Source organism: Falco peregrinus, chromosome 15, assembly GCF_023634155.1.
Source record: "Falco peregrinus isolate bFalPer1 chromosome 15, bFalPer1.pri, whole genome shotgun sequence".
NCBI lineage: Eukaryota > Metazoa > Chordata > Aves > Falconiformes > Falconidae > Falco > Falco peregrinus.
The window spans coordinates 2256796-2273377 of NC_073735.1; the positions used below are offsets into that span (position 1 = coordinate 2256796).

General features: G+C 43.4%; 1 protein-coding gene across 2 annotated transcripts; it reads left to right on the top strand.

The window, feature by feature from the left end:
• The first annotated feature begins 838 nt into the window (after positions 1-838).
• CRTAM (cytotoxic and regulatory T cell molecule) lies at positions 839-16462 on the top strand. Of its 2 annotated transcripts, XM_027785483.2 has the most exons (12): positions 841-1194; positions 4494-4640; positions 7365-7517; positions 7732-7863; positions 10680-10850; positions 11394-11465; positions 11869-11976; positions 12738-12809; positions 13319-13423; positions 13834-13980; positions 14364-14447; positions 15311-16462. In XM_027785483.2, the coding sequence occupies exons 1-12, from the start codon at positions 1146-1148 to the stop codon at positions 15436-15438; spliced, it is 1368 nt and encodes a 455-aa protein (XP_027641284.1). In that variant the 5' UTR covers positions 841-1145; the 3' UTR covers positions 15439-16462. The 2 variants fall into 2 exon arrangements, with proteins under 2 accessions (XP_055675387.1, XP_027641284.1); XM_055819412.1 differs by lacking the exon at positions 12738-12809 and having other exon boundaries at positions 839-1194.
• The last annotated feature ends 120 nt before the right edge of the window (positions 16463-16582 follow it).

Here is a 16582-nt window from a genome sequence, read left to right on the forward strand (position 1 = left end):
AACCAAAATGCATAATGTATTTATAATTAATCATTTTGTCCTCTTTACTCAAACCCATGTCCTGCAAATGCACACAGTTTTCAAATCGTATTTCTTATCTTGAGGTCAGCTCCTTTTGACAGGATTAGTTATTTGCACTAAATGTTGCGCAGTTGCAGAGAAGTGCCCGAAGAGGATCTGCCAAATCCTTTTTGGAAATCAGCACATGTGGCTATATTGTGAAACGAGGCTCTGCCTACAACAGGCTTGGATAAATTTTGTGATGTTACTGGCCATCACACACCCAGGAGACACAACAGGTTTGCTACGCCCAGGATTGGATTGTTCCTGAAATCATCAGACCTGCTAGGGGACACAGGAAACCCAGACTCTGCCACCAGTCCTCTGGGACCTCCTTGATGCAGTCACCCCTCTGCCCCATGGTTCAGTGCTCAGTGAACCTTTCACAACCACCTCACCAATACTCTTCTTTCCCCAGAGAGCCACAAACCACACACAGAAAACTACTTTTCTCTCATCATCTGTTTTGCCAGAATCCCTACAAGCAGAGCAAAGTAAACCTCCTGTGCACACGGAAGTACCAGATCCAGAGTGACACAAAACTATTTTCAAGGGGTTTAAGCCACACGGCCGGGTTTTCAAGCAACCTTGCCAATTACTGCACTACAGCGATGTCCACCAAATAAGCTCTGCCTTCCTGGGTGCCTCCCCAACCTGGGGAATTAAATCCTGCACACAGTGGGATCACTGCAGCAGGGGTCCCTGGTGGGGTTACCCCAGGCCCATGTGTCTCTTAACCTTTACCTAATTCCTTCCACATACTTCTCTCCCCCACTCCACTGCACAGACACTGAGCAAGACAGAGCTGGAGGGGGTACAAGGTGAAGTGCCCCCAGTCCTGTCACCCACCAGTTTCATTTTAGGGACCTGTGAGGTCACCAATTTCTCAGCAGTCATCAAAACGTAGGAAACATGAGATGGGGGAGTAGAGAGTGGAACAGCAGAGAAAAGGAAAGGAGGCAGAGACCCTGGCAGTGATGAAGTCATGGTAAATCTGCTCCCTCTGTGCTGAAAAGGAACCTGCTACACGGCAGCCCCAGCAGAGAGAGGAAGTCAGCGCAGGCCACCTGCACCAACACCACAACATGACTTTCACCAGGATGCTACATGTCGCAGCTCTGTTCCTGATGCAAGGTAAGCGATACACATTGTTTTACGCGATCTCCCCTTTGCAAGCAGTCCAGCTTGGAGAACTCAGTTTCCAGAGTTTTAGCACACCACGTGCAAGGCAAAGCTGTTGTTTTCTTGTTGACAATGCCATATTGTCACCCAATTTCCAAAGCACAGCGGTGCCGAATTCCAACTGACTCCTAAAGCCAGTATCAATGAGACCAATTCACCTCCTAGCAGCTGGCAGCACACTTGAGATGGCAAAATGTTAGGAAATTGGAAGATTCTCCCTTAAATTTGGACAGCAGATCACTGCTTACTTTCCATAGCTTGGATATCTGTGTATGCTTTTGTTCACGTATTGTGTAAAAAGAGGCTAATATAAGAAGTCAGAGTAATTTAAAAAGCACTTGCAAAGTACTTTGAAAATGAAAAGCACTTTGAATACTCAATCTCCTTACTAGAGGATGTAGCTTATGCCTACCTTGCTAATCTCCTGTCTTTCATATGCAGGAGAGTGCAAGAAGTTCATATTTGACCATGTTAAATAGGGAAAGATTTCAGCAAGGAAAGCAGCAAGACAGCTTTCTACAGCTCGGGATTCTCACATGCTTCACTCCTGACCTTGTCAAAAGGAATGCATGAATGAGCCTAGTGCTGGTCAAAGCAATATCCCCTCTCCCTTCATAAATGCTGAAGGAGAAACCATAGCAGTCCTATTGCTGGTGCTTTGCTAACACTCTCACGCAAAGGTATCATTAACAAAGGCCCCATCAAATCTGTGTCTACACATCGACAAAGCATTCTAACACCGTATGCTTCAGATATTTTATTACCATTGATGATGTTTCACAGGCCATAAGGAGCTGTCAGTTATATTGGAGCTGAACTAGCACTTGCAGTGCCCTTTAGACTTGCTCCAAATCAGCAGTTTCCACTCTAGTGTACAACCCCTCTTCCCCAGCACTGCTGCACGATGAACTCGCACCTGCTGACAGCCACTAGCTGCTCTCAGCCATCAGAATTAATTCAGGCTCCCACTCGCAGGTCAGCAGCCGCAGATCAAAAATAACTTATTTAAAACTGTAGCCTACAGAGGCATCCTGTTTAAGATAACTCTGAAATAACACATTGAGCGCCTATCACTGCAACAAGTTCTCTGTGCACTTTCTCATGGCTAAAATAACAGCAACCAGAGGCATGAACCATTCTGCTCAACTGCATCCTGCAGTTTCTAGCAAGAAATTGTTGCCCTTTCTTGCCAAGAAGGTGCATATATCACCGTACTTGATGGAAAACTAATTTTTCCAGGTAGCTGTGGTACTCAATATCCACACAGTATGTGAAGCGCTGTCCTCTGGAGCTAGCAAGGAGCATCTCCCATGCTCCAGTGACTGTACTGTGGTGGGCTACAGTGGCTGGAAGACCACAGCCACGTCAAACTGCCCCCCCTATACAAGGAAGGAAATTTGACCTGCGAGCCATGATCTGAATGAAGCCATGGTTACTCATGGAAATTACATATATGCTCTGTTCTGGGGGCTGCTTTCTCTGTTTCAGAAAAGCAAGCAACACCCCCACCTTCTCTCCCACAGTCTTGCTGCTCTCACCTCAAGAGGTGTGACTTGAAAGACCCCACAATGCTGTTAGTGACAGGAAACCATCACTATGAAAAAATGCAAAAGGGTCCTGTAGAAAGCCACAGGCAAGTCCTTCTCTGCTACCTTAACAACATGCACCTCCTGCCAGTTCTTCATAAGTGGAACACACACAAGGAGGTTTTTCTTTTCTATCACTCCTCTGCAAGTGACCCCCACGTGGCACAAGCCCTGAGAAACCAGTCAAGACACTAATCCTAGGAAACAGAGGTGGAATCAAGAAAAAAATATAAGCCAAAGGCACTGATGTGCCATGTGTGATGGTAGAGCAGTTACGGCCACTTCAGGGCACTCAACAGGACTTCACTGGCATACAGCAATTCAGTCAAGCCTGGCCTGTGGTATGTCTTCGCACTGTGCAGTACAGATAGACAGCAGATCTATGTTACACGGTTTCTCCTTAACCAAAGCAGCATACATCATACAAATTCAGAAGTAAAAATGAGCTATTACAAGGAGATCTCTTCTACAAGCCTATAGACTAAAAAGATTAGATTGTGAAGAAGGAGAAAAGGTCTATGGCATATTTGCTGTTTGCCAAGTCCCAAGCTGTACCACTGTCTATTTTTCCGGGCCACCTCTGGCTCAGGAAATGTCAGGCGTGCCCAACTCAAGGGCGAGGCATTAGCAACAGAGAAACTATGAAAAAAACCCCTACCAAACACAAACTATGCAGAAAATATTCCCATGGGAAACTACTGTCTTACAGGGAGACAAGTCCTTCCTCTGATTCTAGTAGTAAAAGATCAGGTCCAGCAAGAATACTCCATGATAGCTTCATTTGTGGTATATTTTAAAATGTTTTCTAGAAAATGAAAAGCTTTCCTGAAGCCCAGAAAGACTCATTTCCCCAAACTGCAGTGCTCACATATGCAGTAGGAACTTGCAGCAGACAGCTACCTGGAAAATAAAATCAAAACAGACAAAACAGGAATGAAAAATAAAACCCTCTTACTGCCTATTTACTTACCTCTGACCCAGGCACTGCTCTTAGTAATTTCTCTGGGGCATGCTTTTTTCTTGAGAAGGCAATTCATTCCAGGTCATCAAATATTTTCACAAAGTGTATTATACATCTTAGAATGTCTGGAGAGAAAAACACACTTTACTACCAGTCTGTAAAATTAACTGGGAGGAGAGAGAATGAAATTTCATTTTAGTAACCTGTGCCAGGACAGGTTTGTAGATCCCATCTTCCAAAGAAATTTCAAAACTGGTTCAAAGCAGCTGCAGCATTACAATTTCTGAATGAAAAAGCCTCATTTTTCAGAGATGCTGATCATTCACTGTGCAGTCACACACACTTTCAAATCAGGTTCAACAGCTCCAAAATGGAACGCAGACTAATGAAAATTAATGTATATGTTAACATACAGGGAGAACATGCTATCAATTCTTCATTGACTCATGTAGAATAACGTTTAATAACTAAATCTGGTGAAGATCACAAGCCTTTCTTTGGCCTACCCAGTGACTGTGATGGCCTATCTAACAACTGATGTATTTATACCAATACAATCATATTGGCAAGTTTACTATCATAGGAAAACGTTTACACCCTAAAAAAAAAAAAAAAGGAAAGTTGACATATTCTGCTTTGAAACATCGTTGCTTTACTTCATGTCACATTTTAATACTTGTTTTCTCCCCCCCCATCTCTGGCAGGGGGGTTTCCAGGAGCTGGCAGTGAAACCATAACTCTAAAGGAAGGAGAAGACCTAAATCTCCGCTGTACCCTCAACGGTGACGACAGTTCTGCCCGGCAGTGGTTAAACCCTCATGGGTTTGCCATTTTTCTAAACACCCAACAAGGTAAGTGTGAAAACTGAATGCAGCACTTCCCACGTGGGGCTGGAGGGCCGCTCAGAAGTGGGCTTTCCTGGCTCCCACCATGGCCAGTCTGACTCACCTGCTACCCAACCACTCGAGATGGTTTTACATTCGGCCCCTTTCTGGCAGGAAGCTGATGAAATGGAAACCCCCACAAGAGTGGTCTGGCACTACAGCTTTTAGTAATGAACTATAGTTACTACCTGCACCAAGAGACTAGCACAAAACCCCATTCCTGCCTTACAAGAGACACAAGAGCAGATGTGCCTGAAAGCCCTCTTCTGCCCATTGGGGAATTCAATCTAGTGCATCAAGAGGTAATTTTTATGAAACAAGCAGTGATTTCTAGTTTGTGCTGACAAAGCCAAAGTTAGAGTTACTGTGTTACCTTCACTCCCTACACCTCATGTCTCTCCACCCTTATCTCTCCTCCTGTTGGTCTAAATTAGACAGCTCTGCAAGAGGAAGACTGCCTTGATCCTCCCCCTTTGTACAGTACCTAGTCAGCGCCCCTGCTTGTTAAAGCCTTTGGGTTTTAATGATAATAATGACCAGGATTTATCCAAGTGACATTGAGTACCCAACACCCACCGAAACTGCCCAGAAACCGAGGATCATCTTTGGTTGCTCTGGGAATCCCAGCTACCAAGTCTTGCCACCTGCATCAACCAGCCTACTAGTATTTCCCACAACTGTTGCCAATATTTGTAAATTGAAAATGTCATGAGTAACTGTTGCTCCTATTTAGTCAGTTACAAGAGCAAATGAGATGAGTGTTCATTAACAATTTCAAATGACTTATGCATGTATGTATTAGGAACCATTTCCTGTGAAATCCAGGATTCCAAGTACAGTACTCTCAGTATAATGTATGAGCCATTAGATTCGGAAGGGATCCAAAAAACCACAGTGCTGAGCCACTAATATGTGCTTATCAATATGGGAAACAGGACTATTGCAACCCTCCCTGTGCTGCTTGAACACCCAGGCTTCCAAAAAGCACAGCAGGCTACGGCAGGGCTTCCACTCCCCTCTTTCAGTCTATTGTTCTGATCACGCACCCAAGAACTGCAAGACCTAGGAGGAAATCCTCTCCATCAGTTATCTCTGGTTTTGACATATATGTATATTCTCAGCATTTTAAACTACAGAGTTAGGCAAGGGTAGCAAGAATTCCTTCATTTATGTGAGTTCTCTACAGCCCTAGCTACAGCCACAAACACTCTTTCTATGCCTCAGTTCAAAATTCTTTGCACTTTACTCTGCCCACATCCAGTTTTAAACATCTCCATCTTTTAATGGCTCTAGCCCTTTTGATGCTTGAAGTTTCGCAGAGTTGACACAGCAATTTAAGAAGGTTAGAGAAAGAACATACCCACTGGTATCTATAGAAGCAGACTCTAACCTGAGTGAAAAAACACAGTATCGATCTTAAATCGCCTGAGGATTCAACCCATAGTTTCAACACCACACAATTATCCTTCAGCAAGATGCATGCAAGGACTAGTGTTTGCAAAGCATTTGGATCCTTGATAAGGCAGACATGCTGCATATTTTCCTTTTGCAATACAAAAGGAAACAGTCTTCGTTTAGAGGGAAACCAAACTTTACATCGCACACAGACATTTAATTTTTTATTTTGAATCATCGCTGTGAATCTCTGTCACGTTGCTTCTCCAATAAACCACTTCGTGAATCAGTTCCCTCCAGTCTTACTGTAACTAAAAATATGACAAGCTAGCTACAAGACTTACATCATGGTGATTTCAAGAATCCTTTAATATTTAATCACTTCCATAAATTATAGTACTGCTGTGATTTTTCTCCCAACTCTGAATATTTACAAGACCTCTGCTAAAAAAAATGTTAAAAAGAAAAAGATAGTTTTTTAGGTCTTTCTCCCTAATAACTGCTACACATCCCCAGTTTCAGTTCAATTTAAGGGCAGAAAGTGACACTTCCTGTGCTGCGATTGTGGGAAAAGCCCATGTGAGCTGCTGGCCTGACCCCGAGGACTCCCACGGGTCGTCCAGCAGGACAAGCAAAGCAAAGACTAGGAAATCAAGAAAGAGACAAAGGGGACTGTACAGCAGAAAACAAATATCCTAGGAGACAGTCTCATTAAAATCAAGGTAATTGGACAAGGACAGGAGAAACAAAACAGCCAGTTAATAAGCAGTTAATAAAGAGGTAGGTGCTTACCATAGTATTCACTTACATATCACAAAATACACCCGAAGAGGAGAAGTGACTTTTTTCAAGGACAAATAAAGGCTTGGGGAATGGGGAAGGTCCTCAGTTCATGCATCTATGCTCTATATTCAAAGGTCATAGTACTTTTTTGACCATGTATCATGTCCACATATCCCAATGTTTTCTTATATTCATCTATCCAGATGCTTAATGAACCCAAATTGCTGTAATTCCTGGGAACACAAGAACAAGACCCCCTGAAAATAAAAGTAAGATCACGTCATTTTTCCCCACGGGCAGCACAGGCACACCCTTCTTCAGTTTACTGCTGTCTCTGTACTAGTGCAGCACCAGTTAGGAACACTTGGTGCTAGAACTGCTCCTTCACGTCAAGTGCTGATGAATTAAAAAAACGTAATAAGTGAGGATAGTTTCCTTTATTACTGCTTTGGTTATCTGTCTTCCTTTTATGCATCAACACACATAGAATGCTGGGGTTTATTTTTCTTACAGCGTTAAGAGATCAGAGGTACAAACTTATCCATTTTTCAAAGGATGAATTATCCATCCAACTGTCTAACGTAACAGTGCATGACGAAGGCGTATATAAATGCTTCTACTACGGCATCCCGTTCAAAAGCAAGAACAAGACTGTTGAGGTATTAGGTAAGTTCCTTCACCTGCTTTGTTGCAGAGGAGCAGAACAACAGAGCCAGCTCCTCAACTCCACACCTGCATTTTTACATGCAGTTGTATGGTGCTTAGCGCAACATAATCCTGGTCTTAGCTCAGTCCCCCCCCGATAACGTTATATGTGTGACCATTCATAAAACCAAGCAGAAAGATGTATTATAACTGTTTCTAAATCTTATTGCTGCAGCTGCTCCTTCTAATCCAGTACTGGACGTATCCAGAGACACAGAGAGAAACATTACACTGTCTTGCTATACCCATGGATGTAAGCCACAGCCCCAGATTACCTGGCTGCTGGACAACGGGATAGAGCTCCCTGGTAAGTGTTAAAGGACCAGGGATTGATTCTAACAATTTCTCCTTATCAGCCTTTTAAAAATACCAGAGGGTGAAACACCTTCTGCAACACTTCAGCTGGGATTACAACTCATTTAGTACAACCTAGTGCAGGTTTGGGGAAAAGTCAGTACTAAATGCCAGTGTTTGTGCAGGGGAGCGGGCTCCTCTGCTTTGCTCACATTCATTGCAGAACCACCAAAATCCCCTGAGAGTCTGGAGTGAAATTCCACTGAAATAAAATAAAACCAAAACTCTATAGGCAGAACTTTCAAAGCCTCCAGCATAAAGTCAGTTAACAAATCCATTCTATTTCCACGTTGTAACCAGTAGACAGATTTTCCTCAGCTTTGCTAAGCAGCTCACACATGCACACCAGCAGCCTTTTTCTCTCATTTATCTGTCCAGAGCCAAGCAGCTCACTAGCAGAAGAAAGAAGAAAGCTTGGGAAACACAGCCCACATGACCCTGCGATGCTCCTGCAGTAAGATGTCTGCAGGTGTCTGGGTGGGCACGCTGGAGGAGGAACAGAGCCACCACATCGCTCAATTTAACTCGTGTACTATGTAAATAGCTACTTTGAAGGCTATGTTCTAATAATAGCTACCTTGTTAGCTGTAACTGTAGCACAGGGAACAGGAAATGCACATCTGTATCAAAGCCAGAGGAAGATACCCATAAATGCAAACGTATTTTTGTTCGTATGTTAACAAGCTCTTATTTGTATTTTGTATCACCAAGCAAAGTATTCAAAGCTTAGCCTGCAAACTTCCTTAGCCTGCAAACTTCCACCCTACCAAGATGGCTTTTTTAACTAAGAGCTCTAGAAAAAAAAATGCTGGCCTGCATAGAGCTAGAAATCAAGACCAAAGAAAAAAAAACATCCAGGCTGCCAGATACACAGGCATTAACGCAACTGCATAAAGCCCTGTGCTTAAAGGAGTTGCACCCAGGGAAAGCAGCATAGCTGGTGAGCGAGCCACGTGAAAGCCAGGGCAAAAAGCTATCTGTAAGGCAGGGAGAAAGGCACTCTGGAGCAGCACATGGGGCTTGGAAAAGCAGGTTCTAAAATTGTGTGTGCATTTGAGAAGAGCTGGGCTGTGTGTGAGTGTAAGGGCTTGAGGGAGCATCAGCTGTGAAGTTATCAAGAGCTCAGAGAAGTAGTAGATCACCTCTAAGCTTTTATATAATTTTTTCCCAGTTGTCCTCTAAAAAGCAATGGTTTCCTTAAACTGCAAACAACCTCAGTTCTGGCCTGATAAAGTAACATCACCACGCACAACTCAGATGCTAAACATCTCCCACAACACATAAAGCCAACCATGTCTTTCTTCACTTACTTTAACAAAAAACAGTACTTACCTTTATGATCTCCTTGCGTTTGTGGCACTAACCCAGTCAGCCATTAAAGCAAGCAGTCCTTTCTGCACATGCCTTTCCTCTTTTGAAGGTGACTGTCTTTGGGTAACAGTCTTTTCTTCCCTTTCCATTCTCAGCTTTAATCACTTACTGAAAATATTTACACTAATCAGAAAACAGCTAATACATCTTAATTACTGGCAACTGAGGTAGTTCTACCAGGGCTCAGCAGGTGCAAACCAGCTGTAATTACTGAGCTCTTGCTAACAAAGATTATCTCCTTCCCAGCAAAAAACACTTTTAAATCCTTTTGAGCTCTTATGTGACCCTGCTGGGGATGGAAAACAGGGTTGAGAAATACTGGTCTATGTGATACAGCAAGTGATCTGTAAAGGTTAATTTGGAAACATGGAATTTCTTTCATTTAAGAAGTAAGGGTGTTACCAAGGGTAATAGATCAAAAGAAAGCATCGGTTTGTTTCAAGAGAATGTCTATATTATCAACAAACAGTAGAAATTATTGTGCCACTGTAGGCATTTAAGGTAAACATCTGAAAAATACTCCCTCTCCACCAGAGCTATTCAAATATCTCTTTGTGCCACATGAAATATATTTTTATTTTTCTGTATCGTATAAATGAGTAGAAGTCAGTATTGCCTAGAAGGCTAGGAACTATATCAGACAAGTTACATGGCACTTCTCTAATTCATTATGGCAAGGCAATTAATCTTTGTGTTTAACTTCTACCACCTGCAAAAGGGGAAGAGTCAAACCTGCACTGTAGGGATGATGGAAGACTTGCACAGGATTTCACAGAGTTATATAAATGCTTATTTACTACAAATGTAAATATTACACATCAATATTTAATGTGCATGCTTATCAAAATGCAAAAATATTGCACAACTTCTTTTTATGTTTGGGGTAACAAATCCACAGCTATTAAGACACAAATTTAACACCCTTGGATATCACATAGCAGAACCAGAACTTTTCTAGATCTCAGTCATGCTGCAAAACAGCAGGTCCTTGCTCTGAGGCTCCCTGCTGCAGACCCTCTGTGGCTGTGGCACACAGCAAAGCAATTTATTCCATTCAGGAAAGACCAAAAAGTGCTGGCAGGTGGGTGGACATTTCACCGTTGCCCTGCAGAGCAGTGCAGGGGAATTTCCCCACATGAGTCATGAAACCAAGCAGAGGCTTGGGGTTGAGCACAGGAGGTGCAGCAAGGTCTGCACTTAAACCGCTGCTGGGGAAGAAAATACAACCTTGCTGCCTTTGGGCTCCCATGTAATCCATTTATGCAATGAACCACTTGTGCACAGTAATCAGGTGCTGCTTTAGCACAGCAAAGTAATGCAGATTGTGCCTGGAAGGTTTTTCATTACACTGCTCTTGACTAGAAAGCACTTAAATGTTTGCTTCCAATGGGTGTATAGGTGACTCTAAACACAAGTTAGAAGCTGATGGGAAGAAATGGACCACAACCAGCACCCTGACAGTCCTTGCCTATGGGCCCAATTCAACAGCCAGCTGCATCGTTCGACACAAAGCACTGACAGAAGAGAGGCTGATGGCATCTTTCCAGTTTGAGGACATCCCCAAGACAGGTACTGCAGACTCCTTCAGCAGTGGCTATCCCATTTTACTGCTCTGAAGCGGTGAAAGTTAGGCAGATGCACATACAAAGCTGAAGCCCATAGTCTACTGTCCCATGTGTGGAATCTATTTTCAAATGAGAGGGTTACCTGGGGCAAAAGAAGTCATCCAAACTAAGTTTGGGGGCTTTTTTCTGCGTCTTTACTACCTTAAGATTTATTAAACATTAAGCCATAGCAGCCCAGGCAGGTATGTTCCCCAATGCTAGAATTTAGGTGATGTTTATCCTAAAGCTTTAAAGATAATTCAAAGTTTACGTTCTCGAAAAGCTGTGAGCTTCCTACACCCACCTGGAAAGCCAATGGGGTGTAAACATTGTAAATTAACACTGAAACTGCTTGCCTAATAATTCTCAGAGCAGAGTTTGCCTTGTGCCTATTCACTCATCTTTAGGAAGGATCTAATTATTCCTGCTTCATTCTTCCTCAGACTGCGTGATTCAACAAATGCTTATAAAGTGCTCTGAAAGTTGTACTGTTGTTGGGTTTTTTCAGTGACAAAAACAAATCCTGCACCAGCTGTGCTAGAGGTGGATACACGTGTCTCTGAGAACGAGCAACCTACAGGTAGGCATTAACTGCTTGGCCTCATTTTACTTAACACACAGGTCAGATAAATGCAGCATCTACCGCTAGTTGCCATCAGCACCGAGGGACGTTTTGCACAGATTTCAGAACTGGTTTGGTTTTTTTCCCCCAGTGATGGCAACGTGTCAGATCTGAAGAGCAGCATGGCCTCCACTCCAAGCTACCCACAGCACAGCATACTCTTTCATTTTCTAAATATATTTGGAGGATAGCAAAGTTGAAGGTGGGAGGGTAGGACTGTAAGTCTAACCACTGACTAGGTAGAGCACCCAAACAGCCCAGGGCATGGAGCATACAGGGCAGGTTTTGTTTTTCAAGAATCAGTTCAATGGCAGAGAGTGTCTTCTGATTTTTGTCTTATGTTTGGGGGGGGGTCCTTTAGGATTCGAACAACCAGCTGTCCCTTCTGATTTACCAGAGGATCCAGTAGTTACCAGCTCAGCTCCAACACCAACCCAGCAAAACCTCCAGCCAGATGTCACATCTACTTGTAAGTTTAGTCTTAGTTACATATATTTACCAAACCAGGACAGAAATGCTACCAAGAACAGCGTTACATCCCTACGTTACAAACAAGCATGTAACCTAAAACACAGCATTTCTTGCTTGTGCAGGGAGCCCTCAGTTTTACAGCCATGAAAGCAAAGCCTCTCTCATTAGATGCAGAATATCGGCATTAGCAGCAGCAGCAGCTAGAGCAGCCACTCTACAGCACGCTGTGAGCCCAGGCTGGGATTTCTCTGGACTGTTGCACTAGGTGGCACTGCGCAACAGCGGTTACCTCTGCACAGAGCAAGCTGCAGTTACTGAACCGAGGACTTATTTCCAGCAGAATTAAGAGCCCCACTGCCCAAATCGGTTGGCCAAAATCTAAGGTGGGCACACGCGCCTGCTTAGTGTAGCAGGACCTACAGTGAAAAATCAGTTGGCTGTTTCAGAAATACAGGAATGCTTTGTTTATATTTGTTTAAAAGTGCTACAGCAGTAATTACGAACGTCACAGAATGGCTACATCCCAATAAACAAATCATACATACGTTGATAAATATCCATGGAAAAGGGAACCTGAATCCTTTAACAGGACTTTCACTGGCTGTGCTTACATACCTGATAAGGAAGAGATTCTCTTATGAATGTATCGGTAGACACAGCACGTCTTAGCATTTTAGTTTTCCAAATTGAAGTTAATTATAGAAGGATATATTGTCTGTGTGTGCAAGAAAGTCAGAACTCACTCTGCTCTTTGCACAGGGTCCAAAGTCACACCAGCTGCAGCAGAAAAGGAGGAATTTTCCGGTTCGTCAAGTTATCGTGTCCCCAAGGGTATGACCTTACATCACCAGATGGGTGGCAGTGGCAAAGGATGGGGATTCTTACACTGTTTAACTGCACCACTGTGAGTTATGAAGACAGTAAAAGAGCAGTCGGGGATATGAATTAAAAAAAAAAAAAAAAGCTCTAAGGAAAAGGATACGTGTTCATTCTTTGTTTTGCAAGCAAGAGAAGCAAACTGATGGACACGGAAAGCCCTGAAATGACGAAAGAATCAAAGCTGAGCTTTGTTTTAATTTGGCTGTAAATGGGAACCATTGAGTTCAACAATGTGTAAGAGACTCTAAGGATCTTCTGTTCATAAAGCTTAGGTGGTCTTCAGATTAAAACAAAATAAAGTGTTAAGAAAGTGAGCACAGAGCTTTAAGTCAAGGGCTGCAGGAGTCCCTTTCTGCTGCAGTACCAGGTGGCCTGGACTTCAAAGCTGCCAGGAAAACATGCATTTCTTAAGCATCCCTTTGCCCTTCAAAGAAATAATGTTCTCCTTTCCATTCCTCCAGGGAGCGAAACAGCATTCAGTGGCAATGTCACAGAAGAGGCACTTTCCAGGACAGAAGCCCCACTACCAAGTGAAAATGTAACTGTGATTTCCATCATCACCTTCGGTATGAACTCTTCAATGACAGCTTCCAAATATTCAACAAGCCTTCTTACACCAAGCTGATTCTCTCTGACCACGTGTCCACCTCCAAACCTTTTGTCAGTACACTTGGGCAATGCTGGCTTGCAATCTTGGGGAGGGACCACAGAAACACAACCATTTTATCATCTAGAAAAAAGCTAAATTTTACTGTTTGTTGTGCCAGAGCACTAGTCTACTGATGTCAATCAGTTTTTCTTCTTCATACAAGAAGAAAAAATTTGACCTCATGTCCTAAAACAGTCCAATAAGGTGACTTCTGCTCTCCCACCATGTTCATCTGGCCTGGTCCTGGATATATCATTCTTGTCTTAATTACCAGAGACTCACAGGAAGCTATCTAACAACACAAACATGCACCTGCCTCTTTTACAGAGAAAGACCTGAAATCTGAAGGCATCAAAAAGAAGGAGAATAACCTCTTGCTGCCCATCTTGGTCGCTGCTCTGATTTTTGTGCTGCTTATCATTGTCTTGCTTTTTATGAGGAAGCTGAAAAAAGCTCATGGAGTGTGGAAGAGAGGTAGGTGATGGCCCTGTCCAAGCAACTGCTGACACTGCTTTATTCAGAGGGGCAGGAGAGCTGAGGGGCCTGTTAAGCAGAGACAAGACACAGCTCCCCCAGCCACCGATTAAATATCCTTCTCCCATTGACAGTGACTGACTTGTTGCAAACTGTTGAAAAGTCCTTGTAACTGATGGCCTCAGGCCACACTTCAACTGACCGGAGATGCCACAAAAGCCAACGAATTTGTTGTCTTAAGCATCTCTCTTAGATGATCAGGATGATTGAACCCCTGTTTTATAACTATTCTCTCAGGATTTTTATGCTCAATGCAGAGAGTGTGGAAGAGTCATGGAAAAATCTCACCATCTTAATTACACTTGGTTTTGTTTTCCACACAGAACATGATGTTTCAGAGCAGACGCTTGAGAGTTATAAATCCAAATCTAATGAAGACAGTCCAGGCAACGAGAAGAACGGACAAGGTAAAAAGCTTTAACCAACATAAGCTAACTCCTGTTAGAGCATTGGTACTGACCACAGCCAGAGCAGGTTGCATTCAATCTTAGTATACAGACACTTGCAATTTGCACATTTTAACTGTAAATATTCTAAACGTGAACCTCTCATACCTGGAGGTCCACCACAGATACAGCTTCAGGAGAAGTGATGCAGAACCATACAAAATGAAAATAATTTCTTTTTATTTGATAGGTTAGACTGGATAATCACAACAGCTTTATCTCATTTCTAAATATAATCTACCGAAACACTATTAAAACCAGTATGTGTGGTATGTACCAGGAATGCCACTATTGTTAAGCTGTCCTGAATGGCTCTTACCTGATTTCACCACTAACAAAGCACCAGTGCTTCATCAATCCTGTCCTCAGCCAGCAACTGCAGACAGAGGCAGGTCTCTCAGTCTCCTCAGCTGGGGTATTTCTGTTCCACACTTGGACTTATGTCTGAACAAAGGCAGCTTTCAGCAGGTGAATAAACCCAGATCGCAAGAATGAGGGAACATCTTTTAGCATGAGTTTACTGCAGCACCTAAATGGTATTAAAAGAGTATTCTAATTATTGTCATAATATTTTTTAAACTTTCTCTCTTTTTCAAATATTTTGAAACACAAAATATTTAAATTACTTGTATACAAACTAGTGCCTTGAATATTGTGTAACCTGCATTGGATCACATCATGCATCTCAGTCTTTGCTGCAATGGATGCCCTAACAACTTCTAGGAATACGTCATCTTTTATTGTTCTGTAACACTCTAATTAATATGTATTTCAAGCAGGTACACACATACAAAATCAGTAATAAATGTATGTTTATCTTTCAGTTGTCAATCAGAAGTCCAACACGCAATATGTAACAGAAGGATATGTGGAAACAACGTGGAAGAATCAAAAAGACAACACTGCAATACATGAGAAACAGTTTGGTTGTGGAAAGGAAACAGACATATAGCAATGGCAAATCTGTATGGTGTGCAGAAACACCACTGTTTTCTGATATTTATATAAAGTGTTCAGATATCAATATGATTTCAGGGAACAGAAGTACAAATAGCTACCCTGAATCTAAAAGCCAACTGGGACTGCTTTTCCTTAAACAGCGGGACAGGTAGATGGGACCTGTGTTCTTGGAAACCTATTAGCAATGAACATTGTACTCCTCAGAGGATTTCACTAACCATTGCCAGAAACAGAGCTTGTCGATCCCATCTCGGGTCCTATCCAGTTAAGGTCCTGGCAAGAGAACATGCAGTTATCCCTGAGGACCACAGGTGATGAAGATATTCATGCAATGCCTTGGCCACCTCTGCTGTGAGCATGGAAACCTCAGGAGCTGCAAACCCACTGGGACTTGTATTATCTTATTCTGACCCCAAAGCTGACATCCAGCTATATTTAAGCAAGCAGGAAAGCATCCTGATGTCCAAAGTGTCCAAAAAGAGAAAGTTGCTCCTCCTTGCTAGGATTTTTGCCTGGGTTTCTCACCTGTACGATGATAACGGTGCTCTCTGTCATGCAAGACCCCATTGGCACCGGGTTGCAAGGGGCCATGAAACCCAAATGCCAGGGTGCTGGAGCTGCACAGCTCCCCACGTGGCCGGGGCCTTACGGCTGTGAAACCCAAACTCCAGGGTGCTGGAGCTGCTCAGCCCCCACACGGCCTGGGCTTCCTGGGGCCTTACGGGGAACGTGGCAGCCTCCAGGCGAGGGGCTGGCAAAGGCACAGCGGGTGCACAAGGTTACAGCGGGACTCCCCGAAGCCAGGGACAAAGCCCTTCGCCTGCCAGCAGGCAAGCCAGGAGTATCGCCAAGGCCGGGCTGCCATCGCCGGGAGCTTTTTCTGTCGAAGAAAAATAAAACTATATTCCTAAAATAAGGGAAACTTACATTACCACAGAAAGCTGGCTTCTTTTACTTTTTTTTTCTCATTAGAGATTATGATTTCTCACTACAAGTAAAGAAAATTCTGGAAACTGGTTCTGAGGACCGAATTAAAAGCCGGCCCGGGGCGTGCCCGCCAGGAATCACCGCCGGGGAGGGGGACGCGCCTTCGCCTCACAGCCTGCGCGCGGCCCGGGCGCTACCACGCTCCCCAC